Consider the following 21,908-nt stretch of genomic DNA (forward strand, 5'->3'; position numbering starts at 1 on the left):
CTGTATAATCGCTGTGCTGTCCACGCTCTCTCTGCTGCCTACCTCAGCCTTATCTCTCAACTCACCACCGTCCCTGCATTCTGCCAGCACATCCAAGAAGTAAGTAGGTGTGTGTGTGTGTGTGTGTGTGTGTGTGTGTGTGTGTGTGTGTGTGTGTTTTCATGCTGCTGTGTCCTCCCTCCCTAGGTAATAGAGCTGAGACAGAAGGAGGTACCCTACCTGCTGCCTGAAGACATCTTTATTGAAAACCCCAGGTACACATACTGTAGACACACACACACACGCCTACTGTATACGGTAAAACTTAAAATAAACACAGTTTCAAATAGAGTGTCAAATAGCAGCCTGTGCTTTTTATTAGCCAGGCAACGGCACACATTTCAGCAAATAAATGGCTGTTTCAAATAAATCACTGTTTTTAATAAAGGACTGTTTCAAATTAACTGCTGTTTCAAATTAACTGCTGTTTCAATAAACTGCTGTTTCAAATTAACGCCCGGTCTAAATGAATTGTTCACTAGTTTACCGTGAATTACCATAACTTGTTTACAAGGTTTAATGTTTGTTTTGTTACATTAAATAATTCATTACTGACAAAAAATTGTCATTCATCTGTTTTTATCGCCAATATGAAACTGCTAGCCATTGGCTGCTAACAGCTGAGCACTGCTAGCCATTGGCTGCTTACAGCTGAGCACTGCTAGCCATTGGTTGCTAACTGGCGAGTATAAAATCAGTCAACAACTTCAGGAGTACAGACCCCAAACGGGGGTACAGACCCCAAACGGGGGTACAGACCCCAAATGGGGGTACAGACCCCAAACGGGGGTACAGACCCCAAACGGGAGTACAGACCCCAAAAAAATCAGCCAATCGCCTTCTAGTGGCCAAAGTAAGAACAGCCGGTAATGGGGAGAATAATTATTCAGTCAAGAAAGTTATTTATTTTTAAATAGAGTCATACTAAGACACAAGAAACGTGACACAGTGTGTGGATGATAACACATTAGTGCATGAAATTTATTAAAATACTGGAAGTGAATGCTGGAATTAAACAATTGCAAATGAGTAAAAGCTGTGTTCGTTAAGAAAATAGACGGCCGGCTCAAATAGAAATCTGTCCCTAAAAAAACGACTGTTGTGTCCAGTGATGTAATATAAATGCCCGGTTTACTCGTTGAAGTTTTACGGTAACTAAGTCCTCAACAAATGCTGCTCTTTGAAATAAAACATCTGCTTCATGTGCCAGCATCCAACAAATTTCACAGTTCAAGCAAATCTCACTGTGCTGTAATAATGTTGATGATAATGCTAATGATAACGCTAATGCTAATGATAATGCTAATGATAACGCTAATCATAATGCTAATGCTAATGATAACGCTAATCATAATGCTAATGATAACGCTAACCATAATGCTAATGATAACGCTAATGATACCGCTAATCATAATGCTAATGATAACGCTAATCATAATGCTAATGATAACGCTAACCATAATGCTAATGATAACGCTAATGATAACGCTAATCATATTGCTAATGATAACGCTAATCATAATGCTAATGATAACGCTAATGCTAATGATAATGTGTGTTCCCAGAGTTCCAGAGTCTCTAGAGCGAGTGGAGGGAGAGGTTTTGTTCCAGCAGTTTCAGATCGCTGAGGTGCTGGGAGGAAGTGGCTACAACATAGACATCCTGAACACACCGTTCACACCCCAGATCACAGGTAGACACACACACACGACACGACACGACACACACACACACACACAACACAGACCTGAGTAGTACACTCCACAACTCACTGGTACCCCCCCACACACACCATAGCAGACAGCTGTGTGTATCACACCATAGCAGACAGCTGTGTGTATCACACCATAGCAGACAGCTGTGTGTATCACACCATAGCAGACAGCTGTGTGTATCACACCATAGCAGACAGCTGTATGTATCACACCATAGCAGACAGCTGTGTGTATCACACCATAGCAGACAGCTGTGTGTATCACACCATAGCAGACACAGATGTATCACACCATAGCAGACAGCTGTATGTATCACACCATAGCAGACAGCTGTATGTATCACACCATAGCAGACAGCTGTGTGTATCACACCATAGCAGACAGCTGTGTGTATCACACCATAGCAGACAGCTGTGTGTATCACACCATAGCAGACAGCTGTGTGTATCACACCATAGCAGACAGCTGTGTGTATCACACCATAGCAGACAGCTGTGTGTATCACACCATAGCAGACAGCTGTGTGTATCACACCATAGCAGACAGCTGTATGTATCACACCATAGCAGACAGCTGTGTGTGTCACACCATAGCAGACAGCTGTATGTGTCACACCATAGCAGACAGCTGTATGTGTCACACCATAGCAGACAGCTGTGTGTATCACACCATAGCAGACAGCTGTGTGTATCACACCATAGCAGACAGCTGTGTGTATCACACCATAGCAGACAGCTGTATGTATCACACCATAGCAGACAGCTGTGTGTATCACAACATAGCAGACAGCTGTGTGTATCACACCATAGCAGACACAGATGTATCACACCATAGCAGACAGCTGTGTGTATCACACCATAGCAGACAGCTGTGTGTATCACACCATAGCAGACACAGATGTATCACACCATAGCAGACACAGATGTATCACACCATAGCAGACACAGATGTATCACACCATAGCAGACACAGATGTATCACACCATAGCAGACAGCTGTGTGTATCACACCATAGCAGACAGCTGTGTGTATCACACCATAGCAGACAGCTGTATGTATCACACCATAGCAGACAGCTGTGTGTATCACACCATAGCAGACAGCTGTATGTGTCACACCATAGCAGACAGCTGTGTGTATCACACCATAGCAGACAGCTGTGTGTATCACACCATAGCAGACAGCTGTGTGTATCACAACATAGCAGACAGCTGTGTGTATCACACCATAGCAGACAGCTGTATGTATCACACCATAGCAGACAGCTGTGTGTGTCTATGTGTTGTAGATGAGGATCGCCTGTCGAAGAGGAAAAGTATAGGAGACACCATCTCTCTTCAGATGGACATGGACCCACGATATAGCCCAGAGAGAGAACAGGTAGATTGTGTGTGTTCTCTCTGAGACCAGGATTCAATCAGATCAGTGGTATGACGCGTGAGCTGACAATTGCATAGCTTTTCATTGCTTTTGTTAAAGCACTGTCAGAGGTGGCGTTAGGCCTGCAGGCGTTAGGCCTGCACGAGGTCACTGTTACTAAACCACAGCCATCCTTACATTCCATCCGCGTTAAAAGTTTCGAAATAAATTACTAGTGCTGCTATGTCATAAACCCTCAAAGTTCCAGAATGGGGTGAAAATGGCAGCCATCTTTGTCGGGGAGAAATCCATACCAGTCAAATTGGAATGAATGACAGTAGAGCGATCATCCTCATTTTACTTAAACTGGAGAGAAAAAAAGTAAGGCATGTGATACATCAGAAATATAAAATAGAATTATTGTTAACCTAAAATATTGTCATGTACTGTAGTTTACACAGGTTTTATTCAACATACAGTGGGGAGAACAAGTATTTGATAACCTGCAAAATCGGCAGTGTTTCCTACTTACAAAGCATGTGGAGGTCTGTCATTTTTATCATAGGTACACTTCAACTGTGAGAGACGGAATCTAAAACAAAAATCCAGAAAATCACATTGTATGATTTTTAAGTAATTAATTTGCATTTTATTTCATGACATAAGTATTTGATACATCAGAAAAGCAGAACTTAATATTTGGTACAGAAACCTTTGTTTGCAATTACAGAGATCATACGTTTCCTGTAGTTCATGACCAGGTTTGCACACACTGCAGCAGGGATTTTGGCTTGAGCAGGGGGACCTTGCGTGCTCTGCAGGATTTTAATCCATGACGGCGTAGTGTGTTACTAATGGTTTTCTTTGAGACTGTGGTCCCAGTTCTCTTCAGGTCATTGACCAGGTCCTGCCGTGTAGTTCTGCGCTGATCCCTCACCTTCCTCATGATCATTGATGCCCCACGAGGTGAGATCTTGCATGGAACCCCAGACCGAGGGTGATTGACCGTCATCTTGAACTTCTTCGATTTTCTAATAATTGCGCCAACAGTTGTTGCCTTCTCACCAAGCTGCTTGCCTATTGTCCTGTAGCCCATCCCAGCCTTGTGCAGGTCTACAATTTTATCCCTGATGTCCTTAAACAGCTCTCTGGTCTTGGCCATTGTGGAGAGGTTGGAGTCTGTTTGATTGAGTGTGTGGACAGGTGTCTTTTATACAGGTAACGAGTTCAAACAGGTGCAGTTACTACAGGTAATGATTGGAGAACCGGAGGGCTTTTTAAAGAAAAACTAACAGGTCTGTGAGAGCCGGAATTCTTACTGGTTGGTAGGTGATCAAATACTTATGTCATGCAATAAAATGCAAATGAATTACTTAAAAATCATACAATGTGATTTTCTGGATTTTTGTTTTAGATTCCGTCTCTCACAGTAGAAGTGTACCTATGATAAAAATTACAGACATCTACATGCTTTGTAAGTAGGAAAACCTGCAAAATCGGCAGTGTATCAAATACTTGTTCTCCTCACTGTAGATGTAAACAGACTGTAAATGTCTCAATTCTTGGAAAACCATGAGTGTTATTATGCATTTTAAACTGGGTGGTTCGAACCCTGAATGCTGATTGGCTGATAGCCGTGAGTGTTATTATACAATATCTTCCTTGTCCTATCATCTACCGATGTCAGCCAGTGTACGGCTGTGGATTGAATGCATTGTTTCAATGGAATGTTGGCATATTCACAGTTATTTAGAAAAACAGTTATGGAACCATTCCTCTAAAATTGACCGGCTAGCCAGGTAACAAACATAGAGTGTGAAGTCTTCAAATTCATAATTGTACACAATATCTTATCACAGCACTGGCTGACCATGGTTGACCAACTCCCTTAACAAAATGTCTGACCTTTTACATCGTCATAACAAGGTTCATGTCCATTCTAGTATTGTAATTCCTGAGTCTATGACAACTCAAATGTTTATTAATAATTAAATTAAATAATAGTGATTTATATCAGCCTAATCGCATGGTGTAGATTATATCACACATTCCAGTGTTGGAACTTGATTTGACAGCTCTAACACATCTACACCTCCGACACCGTCTAAACATGAGCAATGAAAAGCTATGGGTTTTTTGGCTAGTACGGATTGAATCCCGGCCTAACTCCCTCATTACTATCCTTGTTGTTCACGGATTGAATCCCGGCCTAACTCTCTCATTACTATCCTTGTTGTCCACAGAAGTCTCCAGCAGAGCAGATCACCTTTGAGACTCTGAAGAATGCCATCGGTAAGATCGACGCATACACAGACAGACAGACAGACAGACAGACAGACAGACAGACAGACAGACAGACAGACAGACAGACAGACAGACAGACAGACAGACAGACAGACAGACAGACAGACAGACAGACAGACAGACAGACAGACAGACAGACAGACACCAACCACCAACAATACTACATGTCTTATTGCTTTGGATAAAAGCACATTTTAATCTCTGTCTCTCGAAACATATTGTCTTTCAAAATATATTGTCTTTCAAAACAACTTGTCTTTCAAAACCTATGATTGTTTTCAGATGTTTTGAAAGACAATAACCCCCTGCCCCCCCTCTCTCTCTCTCTCTCTCTCTCTCTCTCAGTGGATAGTGTGAATGGTGAAGAGCAGGAGAGGGAGAAGAGGAGACTGGTGGTAGAGAGGTTTCAGACCGCCCCCTTCGAGGAGATCGCCGCCCACTGTGGGGCCAAGGTGAGTCTTGACCCCTGACCTTTAACCCCTGACCTTGAATGAAATAGAATGGCTACGTTTTCCGGGCTCCTGACCAGTCTATTTTGTGTATGTTATTTTTTTAGCTGCTTTTAACTTTTTTTTGTACATGTTTCCGCCATAATTTAATCTATATTATTCGTAGCTGTCTATTTACCACCACTAACTGACGCTGCCACTAAGACGGGACTCAACCAGTTGTATAAGGCCATAGGCAAACAATAAAATGCTGATCCAGAGGCAGTGCTTCTAGTAGCTGGGGATTTTAATTAATGCAGGAAAACTGAAGTCAATGCCACAGATGTCACACGTTTGAAGAAGCGTGCGATTGGCATGCTGACCGCAGGAATGTACAGCGGAGCAGTTTGCCCGGAGAATTTAATGTTAAAGACAAATTTCTCTACCATTAACTGAATCCAATGTCATTTTAGAGAATTTTACAGTACGTCCAACTGGCCTCACAACCACAGACAGCGTGTACGGCGTTGTGTGGGCGAGTGGTTTGCTGATGTCAACGTTGTGAACAGAGGGCCCCATGGTGGCGGTGGGGTTCTGGTATGGGCAGGCATAAGCTACAGACAACAAAATCAATTGCATTTCATCAATGGCAATTAGAATTCACAGAGATACTGTGATGGTATCCTGAGGCCCATTGTCGTACCATTCATCTGCTGCCATCACCTCATGTTTCAGCATGATAATGCACAGCCCCATGACGCAAAGATCTGTACACAATTCCTGGAAGCTGAAAATGTCCCTGTTCTTCCATGGCCTGCATACTCACCTGACATGTTACCCATTGAGCATGTTTGGGATGCTCTGGATCGACATGTACGACAGCGTGTTCCAGTTCCCGCCAATATCCAGAAACTTTGTACAGCCATTGACTCGGTACCGGTACCACTTGTTTGTAGCCTCGTTATTGTTATTTTATGGTGTTACTATTTTTCCTTGAGTTTATTTTTCACGTTTCTTACTTTTTTGAAACTTATTGTGGTAAGTGTTTCACGGTGAGATCTACACCTGTTATATTTGATTGACCTCTAACCTCTAATTCATATCTCTATCTGAACGCTGAAAGTACCCCCATGAATAAAATAATAACTGTGTGTGTGTGTGTGTGTGTGTGTGTGTGTGTGTGTGTGTGTGTGTGTGTGTGTGTGTGTGTGTGTGTGTGTGTGTGTGTGTATATTCCAGTCTTCCCTGCTACAGAGTAAACTGGACCAGATCTTTGAGCTGACAATCAGGCCGCCTCCCAGTCCCTCTGGCTCCGCCTCCCAAGGCCAGACCCCCACCCGCTCTGTTCCTGTCTACGAGATGAAGTTCCCAGACCTCTGTGTCTACTAGACACACACACACACACACACACACACACACACACACACACACACACACACACACACACACACACACACACACACACACACACACACCCTGACCTTTGTGTCTACTAGAGACACACACACACCGGTCTGGATCCTGGTCTGTCCTGGTATGTTCCCCACTGTTGTCTCTTTCTATTGGGGACAATCTGCAGAATCCCTGTTGTCTCTTTCTATTGGGGACAATCTGTGGAATCCCTGCTGTCTCTCTATTGGGGACAATCTGTGGAATCCCTGCTGTCTCTCTCTAGAGGGGACAATCTGCAGAATTCCTGCTGTCCCTCTCTATTGGGGACAATATATGGAATTGCTGCTGTCTCTCTCTAGTGGGGACAATCTGTGGAATCCCTGCTGTCTCTCTCTAGTGGGGACAATCTGTGGAATCCCTGCTGTCCCTCTCTATTGGGGACAATATATGGAATCGCTGCTGTCTCTCTCTAGTGGGGACAATCTGTGGAATCCCTGCTGTCTCTCTCTAGAGGGGACAATCTGCAGAATTACTGCTGTCCCTCTCTAGTGGGGACAATCTGTGGAATCCCTGCTGTCTCTCTCTAGTGGGGACAATCTGTGGAATCCCTGCTGTCTCTCTCTAGAGGGGACAATCTGTGGAATCCCTGCTGTCCCTCTCTATTGGGGACAATATATGGAATTGCTGCTGTCTCTCTCTAGTGGGGACAATCTGTGGAATCCCTGCTGTCTCTCTCTAGTGGGGACAATCTGTGGAATCCCTGCTGTCTCTCTCTAGTGGGGACAATCTGTGGAATCCCTGCTGTCTCTCTCTAGAGGGGACAATCTGCAGAATTACTGCTGTCCCTCTCTATTAGGGACAATATGCAGAATTACTGCTGTCCCTCTCTATTAGGGACAATCTGCAGAATTACTGCTGTCCCTCTCTATTAGGGACAATCTGCAGAATCCCTGCTGTCCCTCTCTAGTGGGGACAATATGCAGAATTACTGCTGTCCCTCTCTATTAGGGACAATATGCAGAATTACTGCTGTCCCTCTCTATTAGGGACAATCTGCAGAATTACTGCTGTCCCTCTCTATTAGGGACAATCTGCAGAATTACTGCTGTCCCTCTCTATTAGGGACAATATGCAGAATTACTGCTGTCCCTCTCTATTAGGGACAATCTGCAGAATTACTGCTGTCCCTCTCTATTAGGGACAATCTGCAGAATTACTGCTGTCCCTCTCTATTAGGGACAATATGCAGAATCCTCTCCATTGAAATACCATCGGAATACCCCAACCATCATTGCATGTATATCGATGTTGTTGTGTGTTTGTATACAGCAATAACTCCATATAGTTCAGCAATAATGTGACATCATAAGAGTATACAGAAAGTCTGTATGTGTATGTGTGTGCGTACATATGTTGTACATTCACGTGTGTTACTACTGAATGTGAACCAGTGACTAAAGTGAATGTTATTGGGTGTTTGACACTGTGATTCATCCATGTACTGAGGAGTGTACCACCAAGCAGGACCACACCGTCAGCCAGATAACTTAAGTTACTAAGAATATATATTGTTTAAATTTATACAATTTCACTTTTAAGTCAGTCTTCTGTATGAACCACAGAAAGTTGTTCCGGCTGATTCTTTGATTCTGCTTTGTGACATCATACCCCCCTGAACTACCACTGTGTACTAATATCAATCAAACAACAGTGTCCGTATCTAATCTATATTATACTCTACTCTATTCAATTCAATTCTGCTCTGGTGTACTCTACCCGAATCTACTCTGCTCTGGTGTACTCTACCCGAATCTACTCTGCTCTGGTGTACTCTACCCGAATCTACTCTGCTCTGGTGTACTCTACCCGAATCTACTCTGCTCTGGTGTACTCTACCCGAATCTACTCTGCTCTGGTGTACTCTATTCTACTCTACTCTATTCTACTCTACTCTACTCTACTCTACCCTACCCTACTCTACTATGTTCTACTCTACTCTACTCTACTCTATTCTACTCTCCTCTGTTCTGTTCTACTCTATTCTACTCTCCTCTGTTCTACTCTATTCTACTCTACTCTGTTCTAATATATTCTACTCTACTCAACTCTATTGTATTATACTCTACTCTACTCTATTATATTCTACTCTATTCTATTCTACTCTGCTGTACTCTACGCTACTATATTCTACTCTATTCTGCTCTAATCTATTCTACTCTATTCTACTCTACTGTACTCTATTCTACTATATTTTACTCTATTCTACTCTATTCTACTCTACTCTACTCTACTCTATTCTACTCTCCTCTGTTCTACTCTATTCTACTCTACTCTGTTCTAATATATTCTACTCTACTCAACTCTATTGTATTATACTCTACTCTACTATATTCTATTCTACTCTTATATTCTATTCTACTCTATTCTACTCTATTATATTCTACTCTATTCTACTCTATTATAGTATACTCTACTCTATTCTACTCTACACTACTTTATTCTACTCTACTCTATTTTACTCTAGTCTATTCGATTCTACTCTTCTACTCTACTCTATTATATTCTACTCTATTCTACTCTGCTCATCTACTTTACCCTACTCTATTCTACTCAACTCTATTCTACTCTATTCTATTATATTCTACTCGACTCTACTTTATTCTACTCTATTCTACTCTTTTCTACTCTGCTCTACTTTATTCTACTCTACTATATTCTACTCTATTATATTCTACTCTATTATATTATATTCTACTCTATTCTACTCTTTTCTACTCTACTCTATTATATTCTACTCTATTATATTATATTCTACTCTATTCTACTCTTTTCTACTCTACTGTATTATATTATACTCTACTCTACTTTATTCTACTCTATTCTACTCTATTCTACTTTTTTCTACTCTACTATATTCTATTCTACTCTAATCTATTCTACTCTACTTTACTCTACTCACTGTGTCAGTGTAATCTCTGTTTCCAGTAATATTCTGAATGTCAATATTTAATCAAACTCTGAAAACAGAATCCTGTCAAACAAGACATGCAGAGTGATGCTGTGACGCCTTGTTTGAGATCTGACACTGACGCTCTGATGTTTTGTTCTCAGTGTGTGTGTGTGTGTGTGTGTGTGCGTGCGTGCGTGCGTGTGTGTGTGCGTATGTGTTGTCTTACTCTTCCCTGACTCTGTGCTGTCTAATTGTTTCTCTTTGTCACAGCTGTACATAGAATAATGAATATACAATTAAAATATAGAATTTTAACAGATGTGTGTGTATGTGTGTGTGTGTGTGTGTGTTTGTACTGTGTTTACATGGTGAGATTCAGGGCATTGTGTCAGTAAATGAAAACTGCTAGACTGTGGTTGCTTGCAGTAAAAACAAAAAAAGTATCTTTGAATCAGGGGTTGGAACCAGTTCAGGGAACAGAACTGAAAAAACAACAGCATTTTTGGAGGAAAGGAATCTTTAAATGTTTAAAATCTTTAAAAAAAACAATTCACTATTATTTATATTTTGTGTTGTTGCCATTTAGTAGACTCTCCTATCCAGAGCAATTAGTGTTAAATGCCTTGCTCAAGAGCACATCCACTGATTTGTTTTATGTAGTCAGCTCTGGGATTCGAACCAGCGACGTTTCGGTTACTGGCCCAATGCTCCCTTCATAACGGTATGTTTTGTTACAAAAATATTCCTAATGTTTAGTATATAATACGTTTTCATGTTAGTAATAGCTTAAACACATTCCAGTTCATGTCATGATGTTCAGAGCCAAGCCCCCTCCATGTCCACCCTCTCTCTCTCTCTCTCTCTCTCTCTCTCTCTCTCTCTCTCTCTCTCTCTCTCTCTCTCTCTCTCTCTCTCTCTCTCTCTCTCTCTCTCTCTCTCTCTCTCTCTCTCTCTCACACATCTCACACCTGCAGTTATCTGACAAATCGAACGTGTTCCTTTGCAAGCTTCTCTATCCGTGCTAATGGGCAGAGTAAATTTCTGAGCTATTTTGTAAAACTCTGTTGATTTCATGTGTAAAAAAAATGTACGAAAAGGAAGGAACTATATTACTTGTTTTTGGTTGGAACCAGTTCAGAACTTTTTCTTTTCTTGTCGGAAACACCGGAATGGAACAAAAAGAATTGGGGTTCTGTTCGTAACAGAACGATTGGAAAATTATTTCAGTTCCATCCCCTGGTTGGAATATTTAATTTATAATTTACAAAAATGTTACATTCCAATAAATAATGTAATCATCACTCAGTGACAACGGCATGGTTCTGTACAGAGTTAGGATTTATTGGAGACAAAATTACAGTATTAACTAACATCATCGCTACATCAGAGGACAGTGCTTTTAGCCAATCACAAAACATCTCTGTCTCCTAATGGCAAATCAAATGAGAGCTAACTGGCTCTAAGTCCTACAGTGACTTTCTCTTCCTTCCTCAACCCTGGAAATTGTATTTCCTTTCCCTCAATGCCCTCTTTTCTTCCCCCTTCCTCCCTCCTTTTTCTTCCCTCCCTCCCTCACTGCTCTCTCTTCTGCTGTCCATCTTTGATGATGACATTTTTGAACAGTGTGAGCAGTGGTTTCTGACTGCGCTCGTCCCAGCTCTTCATGAACCCTCCGTAGCGCTTACTGGTGGGCGGTCCGCTCCAGCGGAAGTGGTTCATCTTATACGAGCCGTCTTTCTTCTCCTGAAGACTAAACACTCCCCCCAGGCCCTCTGCCTCGCCCCCCTCCGCAGTCCCAGCCTCCAGGGAGGGGTACATGGCGTCATCGGTGCCCAGCTCTCGTCTCATCTCGCTGGGAAAGGCCTCGGAGGACTCCTCCTCCACACCGTTGGTGTAGACCTTCACCGGCCGGCGCTTACGGCCCACAGGCTTTCCCCAGCGGAAGTGTTCCATGGAGTAGGAACGCTTGGCCTGGGGGGACACACTATTCTGCTGCTCCAAGGGGTACAGGGGGGAGGATGTGGAAAGGAGGGACAGAGGTAAGTAGGGGGGAGGAGAGTCAGAGTCGGAGGGGGACGGGGGTTGGAGATGCACCTTGACGGGGAAGATGGGAGATTTGGCGGTGAGGTCAGAACGACAGAGCTGGATACACTCCTGGGAGGAGGAGCGAGAGAGGAGGGAGAGGAGAGAGAGGAGGGAGAGGAGATGGAGAGGAGCAGGGAGCGAGAGGAGAGGAGAGGAGAGGAGAGGTTAGGTGTGTAACAGTAAAATAACACTCTCAGTCGTAACCACTGTCTTACATACTTGAGCTTACAACATTTGGAAAACATTCTGCTCTTTCTTTGCAATGTTTCTAGCTCACCAGGATGTTGTTTTCAGAGCTGAGGTCATGACAGCGAGGGTTCTCCCAGCACTGACCTTTCACCCCTCTGACCACGCCCACCACGGCCACAGCCAATAACCACGCAGGACACAGCATCTTCGCCTTGCACACACACAGAACACAGTTATACACACACTCACGGCATGATGCGGCTAAACTACACAAAGAGTGCTATGTGGCATAATTTGTCCCTGTAGGAGAACCCCCTGAAAACGGGTCAAAATAGAACCATTTCCAGGTCAGATGGACACAAGAAACCCACCTGGGTTCAAAAGAAGCTTGGTTCCAAATAGAACCTGTAAAAGGATGCTATTTTAGAACCAGAAGCAGTTCTATCTGATCTTAAATGTTTATATCTGGAGAAAAGAATTGTCGGAGGGTTTCCCCCTCAGAGACACATGGAGTCACATACGGTCCACAGCACACTGTAAACAAGCAGCGTAGGTGGAGTTACTGCCGTAATCGACTTCTGAACGCTGTCATTAATTGGAGGATGGCAGATGAGAGTGACAAAAAAATGTGACACATTTCTTAACTCACGACTCAATGAAACTTTATATTTTCCCTAAAAAGCTCATGACTCAGGTGTTACTGATGGACGGAGGGACGGACGGACGGACTATGAGCTAACACCACTTTTCTCACTTTTTTTATGCGAACAAGTAAAGAATATTAAACATTTGCCCAATCAATTATAAAACCCCATTGCAGCAGAGGACTAGATGTGATTTAGTGAAATAATGAGAATTTAGTAAAATGATCATGTTAATTAATGGCAATAATTTTAAAGAACTATATAATTATATAATTTGAATTATCATTACAACATAAATAATTACTAGATAATTGGAAATACAAACTTTAGAATTCAGTATTCTGTTTATAATAATTCTCAAATCTAAAGAATATTAATCTGATGTCACCAACCTGTCGCCAAATCTTCTCTCTTTCTTCTCTATCTTCTCTCGCTCTTCTCTCTCTCTTCTCTCGCTCTTCTCTCTCTCTTCTCTCTCTTCTTTCCTCCAACCAGTCTATCACTTTTCTCTTCCGAGGAGTTGTCCTCTTAAGTGTCTGCACTGTTGTTCGTCTGTGTGTCCGAGAGTGTGTGTGTCTGAGAGTGTGTGTGTCTGAGAGTGTGTGTGTGTGTGTGTGTCTCTCTGTCTCTGGCCCTCTCTTTTATACCTGAACCTGAGTGACGGTGGTTCGCAAGTCCACCCAGAGCCACGGGTTACCCCCCTCCACAGCCCTTAAGGAAAGAAAGCCACACACTCCCACCAGAGGGATTAAGTGTGTACATCTGATGAGTGTCCAACGCATAACAAACAACATAACAAACATCCAGTCTTTGTCCACCAGTTAGGGACTTGAACGTCAACGGAGTGAAGAGGTGGATTATCGAGGGTCTGCCATGCCGTCAGAAGAGGAAGCTTGTCGTCTGTATGCTGAAGGTGTGGAGTTACTCTGGTCTGTGTGGTCCAGGGCCCTGACTAACATCTGGTTGCTGGCTGGCTCTTTGTCTACTGGATTTAACACCCGTCACCTGTCTGGATTAACACCTTTTAAGAGGCTGTGTCAACTCTGGGTCAATACATGTTAGGAGGAAGATATGAAGAGATGCTAGAAGGAGGAGTAGATGCTAAAATCTGCGAAATCGTGATTTGTGACGATAAAACCCCAAACACCGGATCTATTGCTGGTCGTTAGCGATCGGGGCCCCTTAGTATTAAGACAGATCAATGGTAGCGTTTACGTTTACAGAGTCTGTCCACCAGAGATTAGAGGCTGTGTGACAGACAGGATGGAATGACTGGAGGTTGGAGGGAGGAGAGAATAGGAGGGTGGCAAGAGGGTCATGACCTCTTGCGGATTGACACACACACACACACACACACACACACACACACACACACACACACACACACACACACACACACACACACACACACACACACACACACACACACACTGGGGGCGCAAAGAGCTTTAATGGTTTGTGGAGTGGAGGAGGCATTTAGTGAATGACCTCATTGATGGAAACATACAGGTACCTCTGAATGTCTCCTCTGTGATGGAAACATACAGGTACCTCTGAAGGTCTCCTCTGTGATGGAAACATACAGGTACCTCTGAATGTCTCCTCTGTGATGGAAACATACAGGTACCTCTGAATGTCTCCTCTGTGATGGAAACATACAGGTACCTCTGAATGTCTCCTCTGTGATGGAAACATACAGGTACCTCTGAAGGTCTCCTCTGTGATGGAAACATACAGGTACCTCTGAAGGTCTCCTCTGTGATGGAAACATACAGGTACCTCTGAATGTCTCCTCTGTGATGGAAACATACAGGTACCTCTGAAGGTCTCCTCTGTGATGGAAACATACAGGTACCTCTGAAGGTCTCTTCTGTGATGGAAACATACAGGTACCTCTGAAGGTCTCCTCTGTGATGGAAACATACAGGTACCTCTGAATGTCTCCTCTGTGATGGAAACATACAGGTACCTCTGAACGTGTCCTCTGTGATGGAAACTAGAGTTTAAAACCAGACTAGGGGTGAATATCAATTGCATCTCCTAGATTCCTTTGATCATATTTTCTTCCACTCCTTCTCAAAATGATTTGCAAGAGAAGATCAGAGGGGAGAGGAACCTTGGATTTTTCCCCTCCAATGGAGGTAAGAAAGAGAAGACACAAGCAAAAGAAGAAGAGCAACTGCGATTCACCCGAGGGCTCAAGAGAAGAGTCCTGGGACATGGGGGGACATGGTGGAGACATGGGGGGACATGGTGGAGACATGGTGGAGACATGGGGGGACATGGTGGAGACATGGGGGGACATGGTGGAGACATGGGGGGACATGGTGGAGACATGGTGGAGACATGGTGGAGACATGGGGGGACATGGTGGAGACATGGGGGGACATGGTGGAGACATGGGGGGACATGGTGGAGACATGGTGGAGACATGGGGGACATGGTGGAGACATGGGGGGACATGGTGGAGACATGGGGGACATGGTGGAGACATGGGGGGACATGGTGGAGACATGGGGGGACATGGTGGAGACATGGGGGGACATGATGGAGACATGGGGGACATGGTGGAGACATGGGGGGACATGGTGGAGACATGGGGGGACATGGTGGAGACATGAGGGGACATGATGGAGACATGGGGGGACATGATGGAGACATGGGGGACATGGTGGAGACATGGGGGACATGGTGGAGACATGGGGGACATGATAGAGACATGGGGGGACATGGTGGAGACATGGGGGACATGGTGGAGACATGGGGGACATGATAGAGACATGGGGGACATGGTGGAGACATGGGGGGACATGGTGGAGACATGGGGGGACATGGTGGAGACATGGGGGACATGATAGAGACATGGGGGGACATGGTGGAGACATGGGGGACATGGTGGAGACATGGGGGGACATGATGGAGACATGGGGGACATGGTGGAGACACAGGGGGACATGGTGGAGACATGGGGGACATGGTGGAGACATGGGGGGACATGGTGGAGACATGGGGGGACATGATGGAGACATGGGAGGACATGGTGGAGACATGGGGGACATGGTGGAGACATGGTGGAGACATGGGGGGACATGATGGAGATATGGTGGAGACATGGGGGGACATGGTGGAGACATGGGGGGACATGGTGGAGACATGGTGGAGACATGGTGGAGACATGGGGGGACATGGTGGAGACATGGGGGGACATGGTGGAGACATGGGGGGACATGGTGGAGACATGGTGGAGACATGGGGGACATGGTGGAGACATGGGGGGACATGGTGGAGACATGGGGGGACATGGTGGAGACATGGGGGGACATGATGGAGACATGGGGGACATGGTGGAGACATGGGGGGACATGGTGGAGACATGGGGGGACATGGTGGAGACATGGGGGGACATGATGGAGACCTTATGGGCATCAATGGGCTACTTTAATTCTAACCCAGCACTAACACACCTGATTCAAATAATCACACTAGCTGTTCTTCCAGGGGCTCTGCACTGATGCTGACTCTGTGTGTGTGTGTGTGTGTGTGTGTGTGTGTGTGTGTGTGTGTGTGTGTGTGTGTGTGTGTGTGTGTGTGTGTGTGTGTGTGTGTGTGTGTGTGTGTGTGTGTATAGAGTCCAGTGAGTGTACGTCAAGCCTGTATAAGAGAGTCAGTGCAAAAAAAGTTACTGAACAAAATGAAACGTGCAACAACCGGTGTGACAGGCACCTACTACTATACTCCGTTCGAAGGCACTTCAGTATGTTGTCTTGTCCATTCACCCTCTGAACGGCACACACACACAATCCATGTCTGAATTGTCTCAAGGCTTAAAAATCCTTCTTTAACCCGTCTCCTCCCCTTCATCTACACTGATTGAAGCGGATTTAAGAAGTGACATCAATAAGGGATCATAGCTTTCACCTGGATTCACCTGGTCAGTCTATGACATGGAAGTGGCAGGTGTTCCTAATGTTTTGTCTACTCAGTGTATATCTATGACATCGGCCTATCTAGTGGTTCTATATCTATACGTTAAGTGGTGGAGGGAAGGGAAAGCCAATCCGGGGTGCAGAGGGTTAAAAAGCTCATCTTAACGACCAAATATGGTCTCTGCAGGTCTAAAGACGGTCGTCGCGGCGATTAGGGCCCGCTGTGGTCTGACCGCACTACGGTGAGGGAGGTCCTAGTGACGTCACACCATCTACTGTGGAATGAATGGAGGAATAACAATGGGATACAGAGGGAGAGAAAGTGAGATGGAGAGAAGGAATGACAGGAGAGGAGAGGTAAGAGGCAGAGAGGGAGAGAAGAGAAAGAGAGAGAGAGAGAGAGGGAGAGAAGAGAAAGAAAGAGAGAGAGAGAGAGGAATACGAGAGGGAAGAAGAGAGAGAGAGACAGAGAAAGGCGAGAGAGTGTGATGAATACAGGGTATGTCCAGTAAGCAGTTTAAATAGGGTGTAGGGTCCAGGCCTGCTAATCTGACTAGCAGTGAATCCATCATGGAATTCAGAGGAAGCAACATCCATCAGACAGAGAGAGGGATTCCCTTCTCAGACATACTACATCCATCAGACAGAGAGAGGGATTCCCTTCTCAGACATACTACATCCATCAGACAGAGAGAGGGATTCCCTTCTCAGACATACTACATCCATCAGACAGAGAGAGGGATTCCCTTCTCAGACATACTACATCCATCAGACAGAGACAGGGATTCCCTTCTCAGACATACTACATCCATCTATCAGACAGAGAGAGGGATTCCCTTCTCAGACATACTACATCCATCAGACAGAGAGAGGGATTCCCTTCTCAGACATACTACATCTATCAGACAGAGAGAGGGATTCCCTTCTCAGACATACTACATCCATCAGACAGAGAGAGGGATTCCCTTCTCAGACATACTACATCCATCAGACAGAGACAGGGATTCCCTTCTCAGACATACTACATCCATCTATCAGACAGAGAGAGGGATTCCCTTCTCAGACATACTACATCCATCAGACAGAGAGAGGGATTCCCTTCTCAGACATACTACATCCATCAGACAGAGAGAGGGATTCCCTTCTCAGACATACTACATCCATCAGACAGAGAGAGGGATTCCCTTCTCAGACATACTACATCCATCTATCAGACAGAGAGAGGGATTCCCTTCTCAGACATACTACATCCATCTATCAGACAGAGAGAGGGATTCCCTATTGACCTCTGCGGTTTGTATGTGTATGTATCCATCAGTTGGAGTGTGTGTTGAGCTGTGTGTGTATCCATCAGTCGGAGTGTGTGTTGAGCTGTGTGTGTATCCATCAGTCGGAGTGTGTGTTGAGCTGTGTGTGTATCCATCAGTCGGAGTGTGTGTTCAACTGTGTGTGTATCCATCAGTCAAAGTGTGTGTTGAACTGTGTGTGTATCCATCAGTCGGAGTGTGTGTTGAACTGTGTGTGGGACCAGTATGAACATGTATTTACTTACTACTTACTGTAAGTTGCTATGGATACGAGTGTCTGCTAAAATGTCAAAGTGGAATCATGCTTTTAGACATTTTTACAAATTAATTAAAAATGAGAAGTTGAAATGTCTTGAGTCAATAAGTATTCAACCCCTTTGTTTATGACAAGTCTGAATAAGTTCAGGAGTAAAACTTTGCTTAACAAGTCACATAATGAGTTGCATGGACTCTGTGTGCAATAATAGTGTTTAACATGATTTATGAATGAGTACCTCATCTCTGTACCCCACACATACAATTATCTGTAAGGTCCCTCAGTCGAGCAGTGAATTTCAAACACAGATTCAACCACAAAGACCAGGGAGGTTTTCCACTGCCTCGCAAAGAAGGGCACCTATTGGTAGATGAGTAAAAATACAAAAATCTGACAGTGTATCAATACACCCAGTCACTACAAAGATACAGGCGTCCTTCCTAACTCAGTTGCCAGTAAGGAAGGAAACTGCTCAGGGATTTCACCATGAGGCCAATGGTGACTTTAAAACAGTTACAGAGTTTAATGGGAAGCTTAACACAACACATCACTGAGTACCACTTTTCACATTTTCAACAATGGTACAGGCTACAAAGGAAGGCTACATAGGAAGTACAGGAAGTACAGGCTACATAGGAAGTACAGGAAGTACAGGCTACATAGGAAGTACAGGAAGTACAGGCTAAATAGGAAGTACAGGCTACATAGGAAGTACAGGCTACATAGGAAGTACAGGAAGTACTGGCTACATAGGAAGTACAGGCTACATAGAAAGTACAAGAAGTACAGGCTACATAGGAAGTACAGGAAGTACTGGCTACATAGGAAGTACAAGCTACATAGAAAGTACAAGAAGTACAGGCTACATAGGAAGTACAGCAAGGACAGGCTGCATAGGAAGTACAGGCTCCAGACAGTACAGGCTCCATAGAGTACAGGCTTCATACAGTACAGGCTACATAGGAAGTACAGGAAGTACAGGCAACATAGGAAGTACAGGCTCCATACATTTCCAAGATGGCGTAGCAGTGCAGATGTGGTTTGTCATCCTCTCGTTGACTTTTTGTATTTTTCGTCTTTTTTTTTAATATATTCCAATTTCTTTTTCAATCTCTTTTTCCATTTTAAATTAAATATACCTTCCGGTAACCCGCCTCAATGTGACACGGATCCACTATTTATTCAGACCTTATAGCCAAAACTATCATCAGCAGCTTAACCAGCTAATTAGCTACTAGCTATTTAGTCATTGTTAGCCACTGCTAGTGACCTTTACCCTCTGCTCAGGCACCAGCCGTTTCTTTAGCCTGGATAATACCTGCCAGCCTCTTACTGTTTTTCTCCTCTACAACGCCGGATTCCTGCCGTAAACCCTGGACCATTACCACTGATCATCACAGCTAGCTAGCTGCCACTGAGTGACCCAGCCCCGAAGCTAGCCCTGAGCCAGGTGCATCTCGAGGCTAGCAAATGAAATTACAACAACTACAATACCTCTTTCGCCATCTGGCCCGGTCCCTTCGTCGACAGGGCGCCCCGCCGTACCACCACGACTGGTCCGCAGACGTAATTCCATCCGCTTCTACTTACCCCGGCCTGCTAACTTTAAACGCTGTATCTCCCGCGTGCTAGCGTAGCAACGACTACCTCACGGCTTCCCTGCTCCATCTATTGCTGTACACTGGACCCTATGATCACTTGGCTACATAGCTGATGCCTGCTGGACTCATTTATCACGGTACTCCACTTTGTTTACCTCTGTTTATCTGTCGGCCCTAGCCCCGAACTCAGAACTTGTGTGTAGTTAAGCAACCCTCTCTGCCCATTCATCGCCATTTTACCTGTTGTTGTTGTTGTCTTAGCTGATTAGCTTTTGTTGTCTTACCCGTTGTTGTCTTAGCTAGCTCTCCAAATCAACACCTGTGATTGCTTTATGTCTCTTTGTCTCACTCAAATGTCAATATGCCTTGTATACTGTTTAGGATAATTATCATTGTTTTAGTTTACTGTGGAGCCCCTAGTTCCACTCTACATGCCTCAGATACCTCCTTTGTCCCACCACCCACACATGCGGTGACCTCACCCAGTATAACCAGCGTGTCCAGAGATGCAACCTCTCTTATCATCACTCAGTGCCTGGGCTTACCTCCACTGTACCCGCACCGCACCATAACCATGTCTGCACATTATGCCCTGAATCTATTCTACCACGCCCAGAAATCTGCTCATTTTATTCTTTGTCCCCAACGCTCTAGGTGACCAGTTTTGATAGCCTTTAGCCGTACCCTCATCCTACTCCTCCTCTGTTCCTCGGGTGATGTGGAGGTTAACCCAGGCCCTGCGTGTCCCCAGGCGCTCTCATTTGTTGACCTCTGTAATCGAAAAAGCCTTGGTTTCATGCATGTTAACATCAGAAGCCTCCTCCCTAAGTGTCACGGTTGTCGTAAGAACGGGACCAAGGCGCAGCGTACGTAGAGTTCCACATCTTTGTTATCAAGTGAAACTTCAGCAAAACAATAAACGAACAACGAACCGTGACTATGTGGTGCACAAACACAAAATAGTATCGCACAAACACAGGTGGGAAAAATAGCTACTTAAATATGATCCCCAATTAGAGGCAATGATTACCAGCTGCCTCTAATTGGGAACCAAACCAAAACACCAACATAGAAATTTTAAACTAGAACACCCCCTCGTCACGCCCTGACCTACTACACTATAGAGAAATAAGGGCTCTCTATGGTCAGGGCGTGACACTAAGTTTGTTTTACTCACTTGTTTAGCACACTCCGCCAACCCTGATGTCCTACCCGAGTCTGAATCCTGGCTTAGGAAGGCCATCAAAAATTCTGAGATTTCCATACCCAACTGTAACATTTTCTGTCAAGATAGAACTGCCAAAGGGGGAGTAGTTGCAATCTACTGCAGTGATAGCTTGCAAAGTTCTGTCATACTTTCCAGGTCTATTCCCTAACAGCTTCTAATTTTAAAAATGAATCTCTCCAGAAATAAGTCCCTCACTGTTGCCGCCTGTTATAGACCCCCCTCAGCTCCCAGCTGTGCCCTGGACACCATATGTGAATTGATTGCTCCCCATCTATCTTCAGAGTTCGTTCTGTTAGGTGACCTAAACTGGTATATACTTAACACCCCAGCAGTCCTACAATCTAAGCTAGATGCCCTCACAAATTATCAAGGAAACCACCAGGTACCACCCTAAATCCGTAAACATGGGCACCCTCATAGATATCATCCTGACCAACTTGCCCTCCAAATACACCTCTGCTGTTTTCAATCAGGATCTCAGCAAT

General features: G+C 44.4%; 2 protein-coding genes across 6 annotated transcripts in view; one reads left to right on the plus strand and one right to left on the minus strand.

Annotated features, from left to right (window-relative positions):
• Window positions 1-9,327, plus strand: part of LOC106605188 (protein EFR3 homolog B) — a 38,049-nt gene extending 28,722 nt beyond the window's left edge. For 3 of the 5 annotated variants that reach the window (XM_045710455.1, XM_045710369.1, XM_014200603.2), the window contains 7 exons: window positions 1-99; window positions 187-254; window positions 1,605-1,732; window positions 3,043-3,134; window positions 5,357-5,405; window positions 5,763-5,869; window positions 7,085-9,327. The exon at window positions 1-99 is cut by the window's left edge and continues 33 nt beyond it. In XM_045710455.1, the coding sequence (XP_045566411.1) occupies window positions 1-99; window positions 187-254; window positions 1,605-1,732; window positions 3,043-3,134; window positions 5,357-5,405; window positions 5,763-5,869; window positions 7,085-7,234 (693 nt within the window). In that variant the 3' untranslated portion in view covers window positions 7,235-9,327. The remainder of the gene's footprint in view (window positions 100-186; window positions 255-1,604; window positions 1,733-3,042; window positions 3,135-5,356; window positions 5,406-5,762; window positions 5,870-7,084) is intronic. The other 2 variants (XM_045710427.1, XM_045710409.1) reach the window with 1 other exon arrangement.
• Window positions 9,328-11,570: 2,243 nt separating this feature from the next.
• LOC100510784 (pro-opiomelanocortin A2) lies at window positions 11,571-13,605 on the minus strand. The gene is given in 3 exon segments (NM_001198576.1): window positions 11,571-12,341; window positions 12,550-12,672; window positions 13,498-13,605. Coding segments are annotated over 2 exon segments (699 nt in total). The 5' UTR covers window positions 12,667-12,672; window positions 13,498-13,605; the 3' UTR covers window positions 11,571-11,759.
• Window positions 13,606-21,908: the final 8,303 nt, after the last annotated feature.

Source organism: Salmo salar, chromosome ssa01, assembly GCF_905237065.1.
Source record: "Salmo salar chromosome ssa01, Ssal_v3.1, whole genome shotgun sequence".
Classification (NCBI taxonomy): domain Eukaryota; kingdom Metazoa; phylum Chordata; class Actinopteri; order Salmoniformes; family Salmonidae; genus Salmo; species Salmo salar.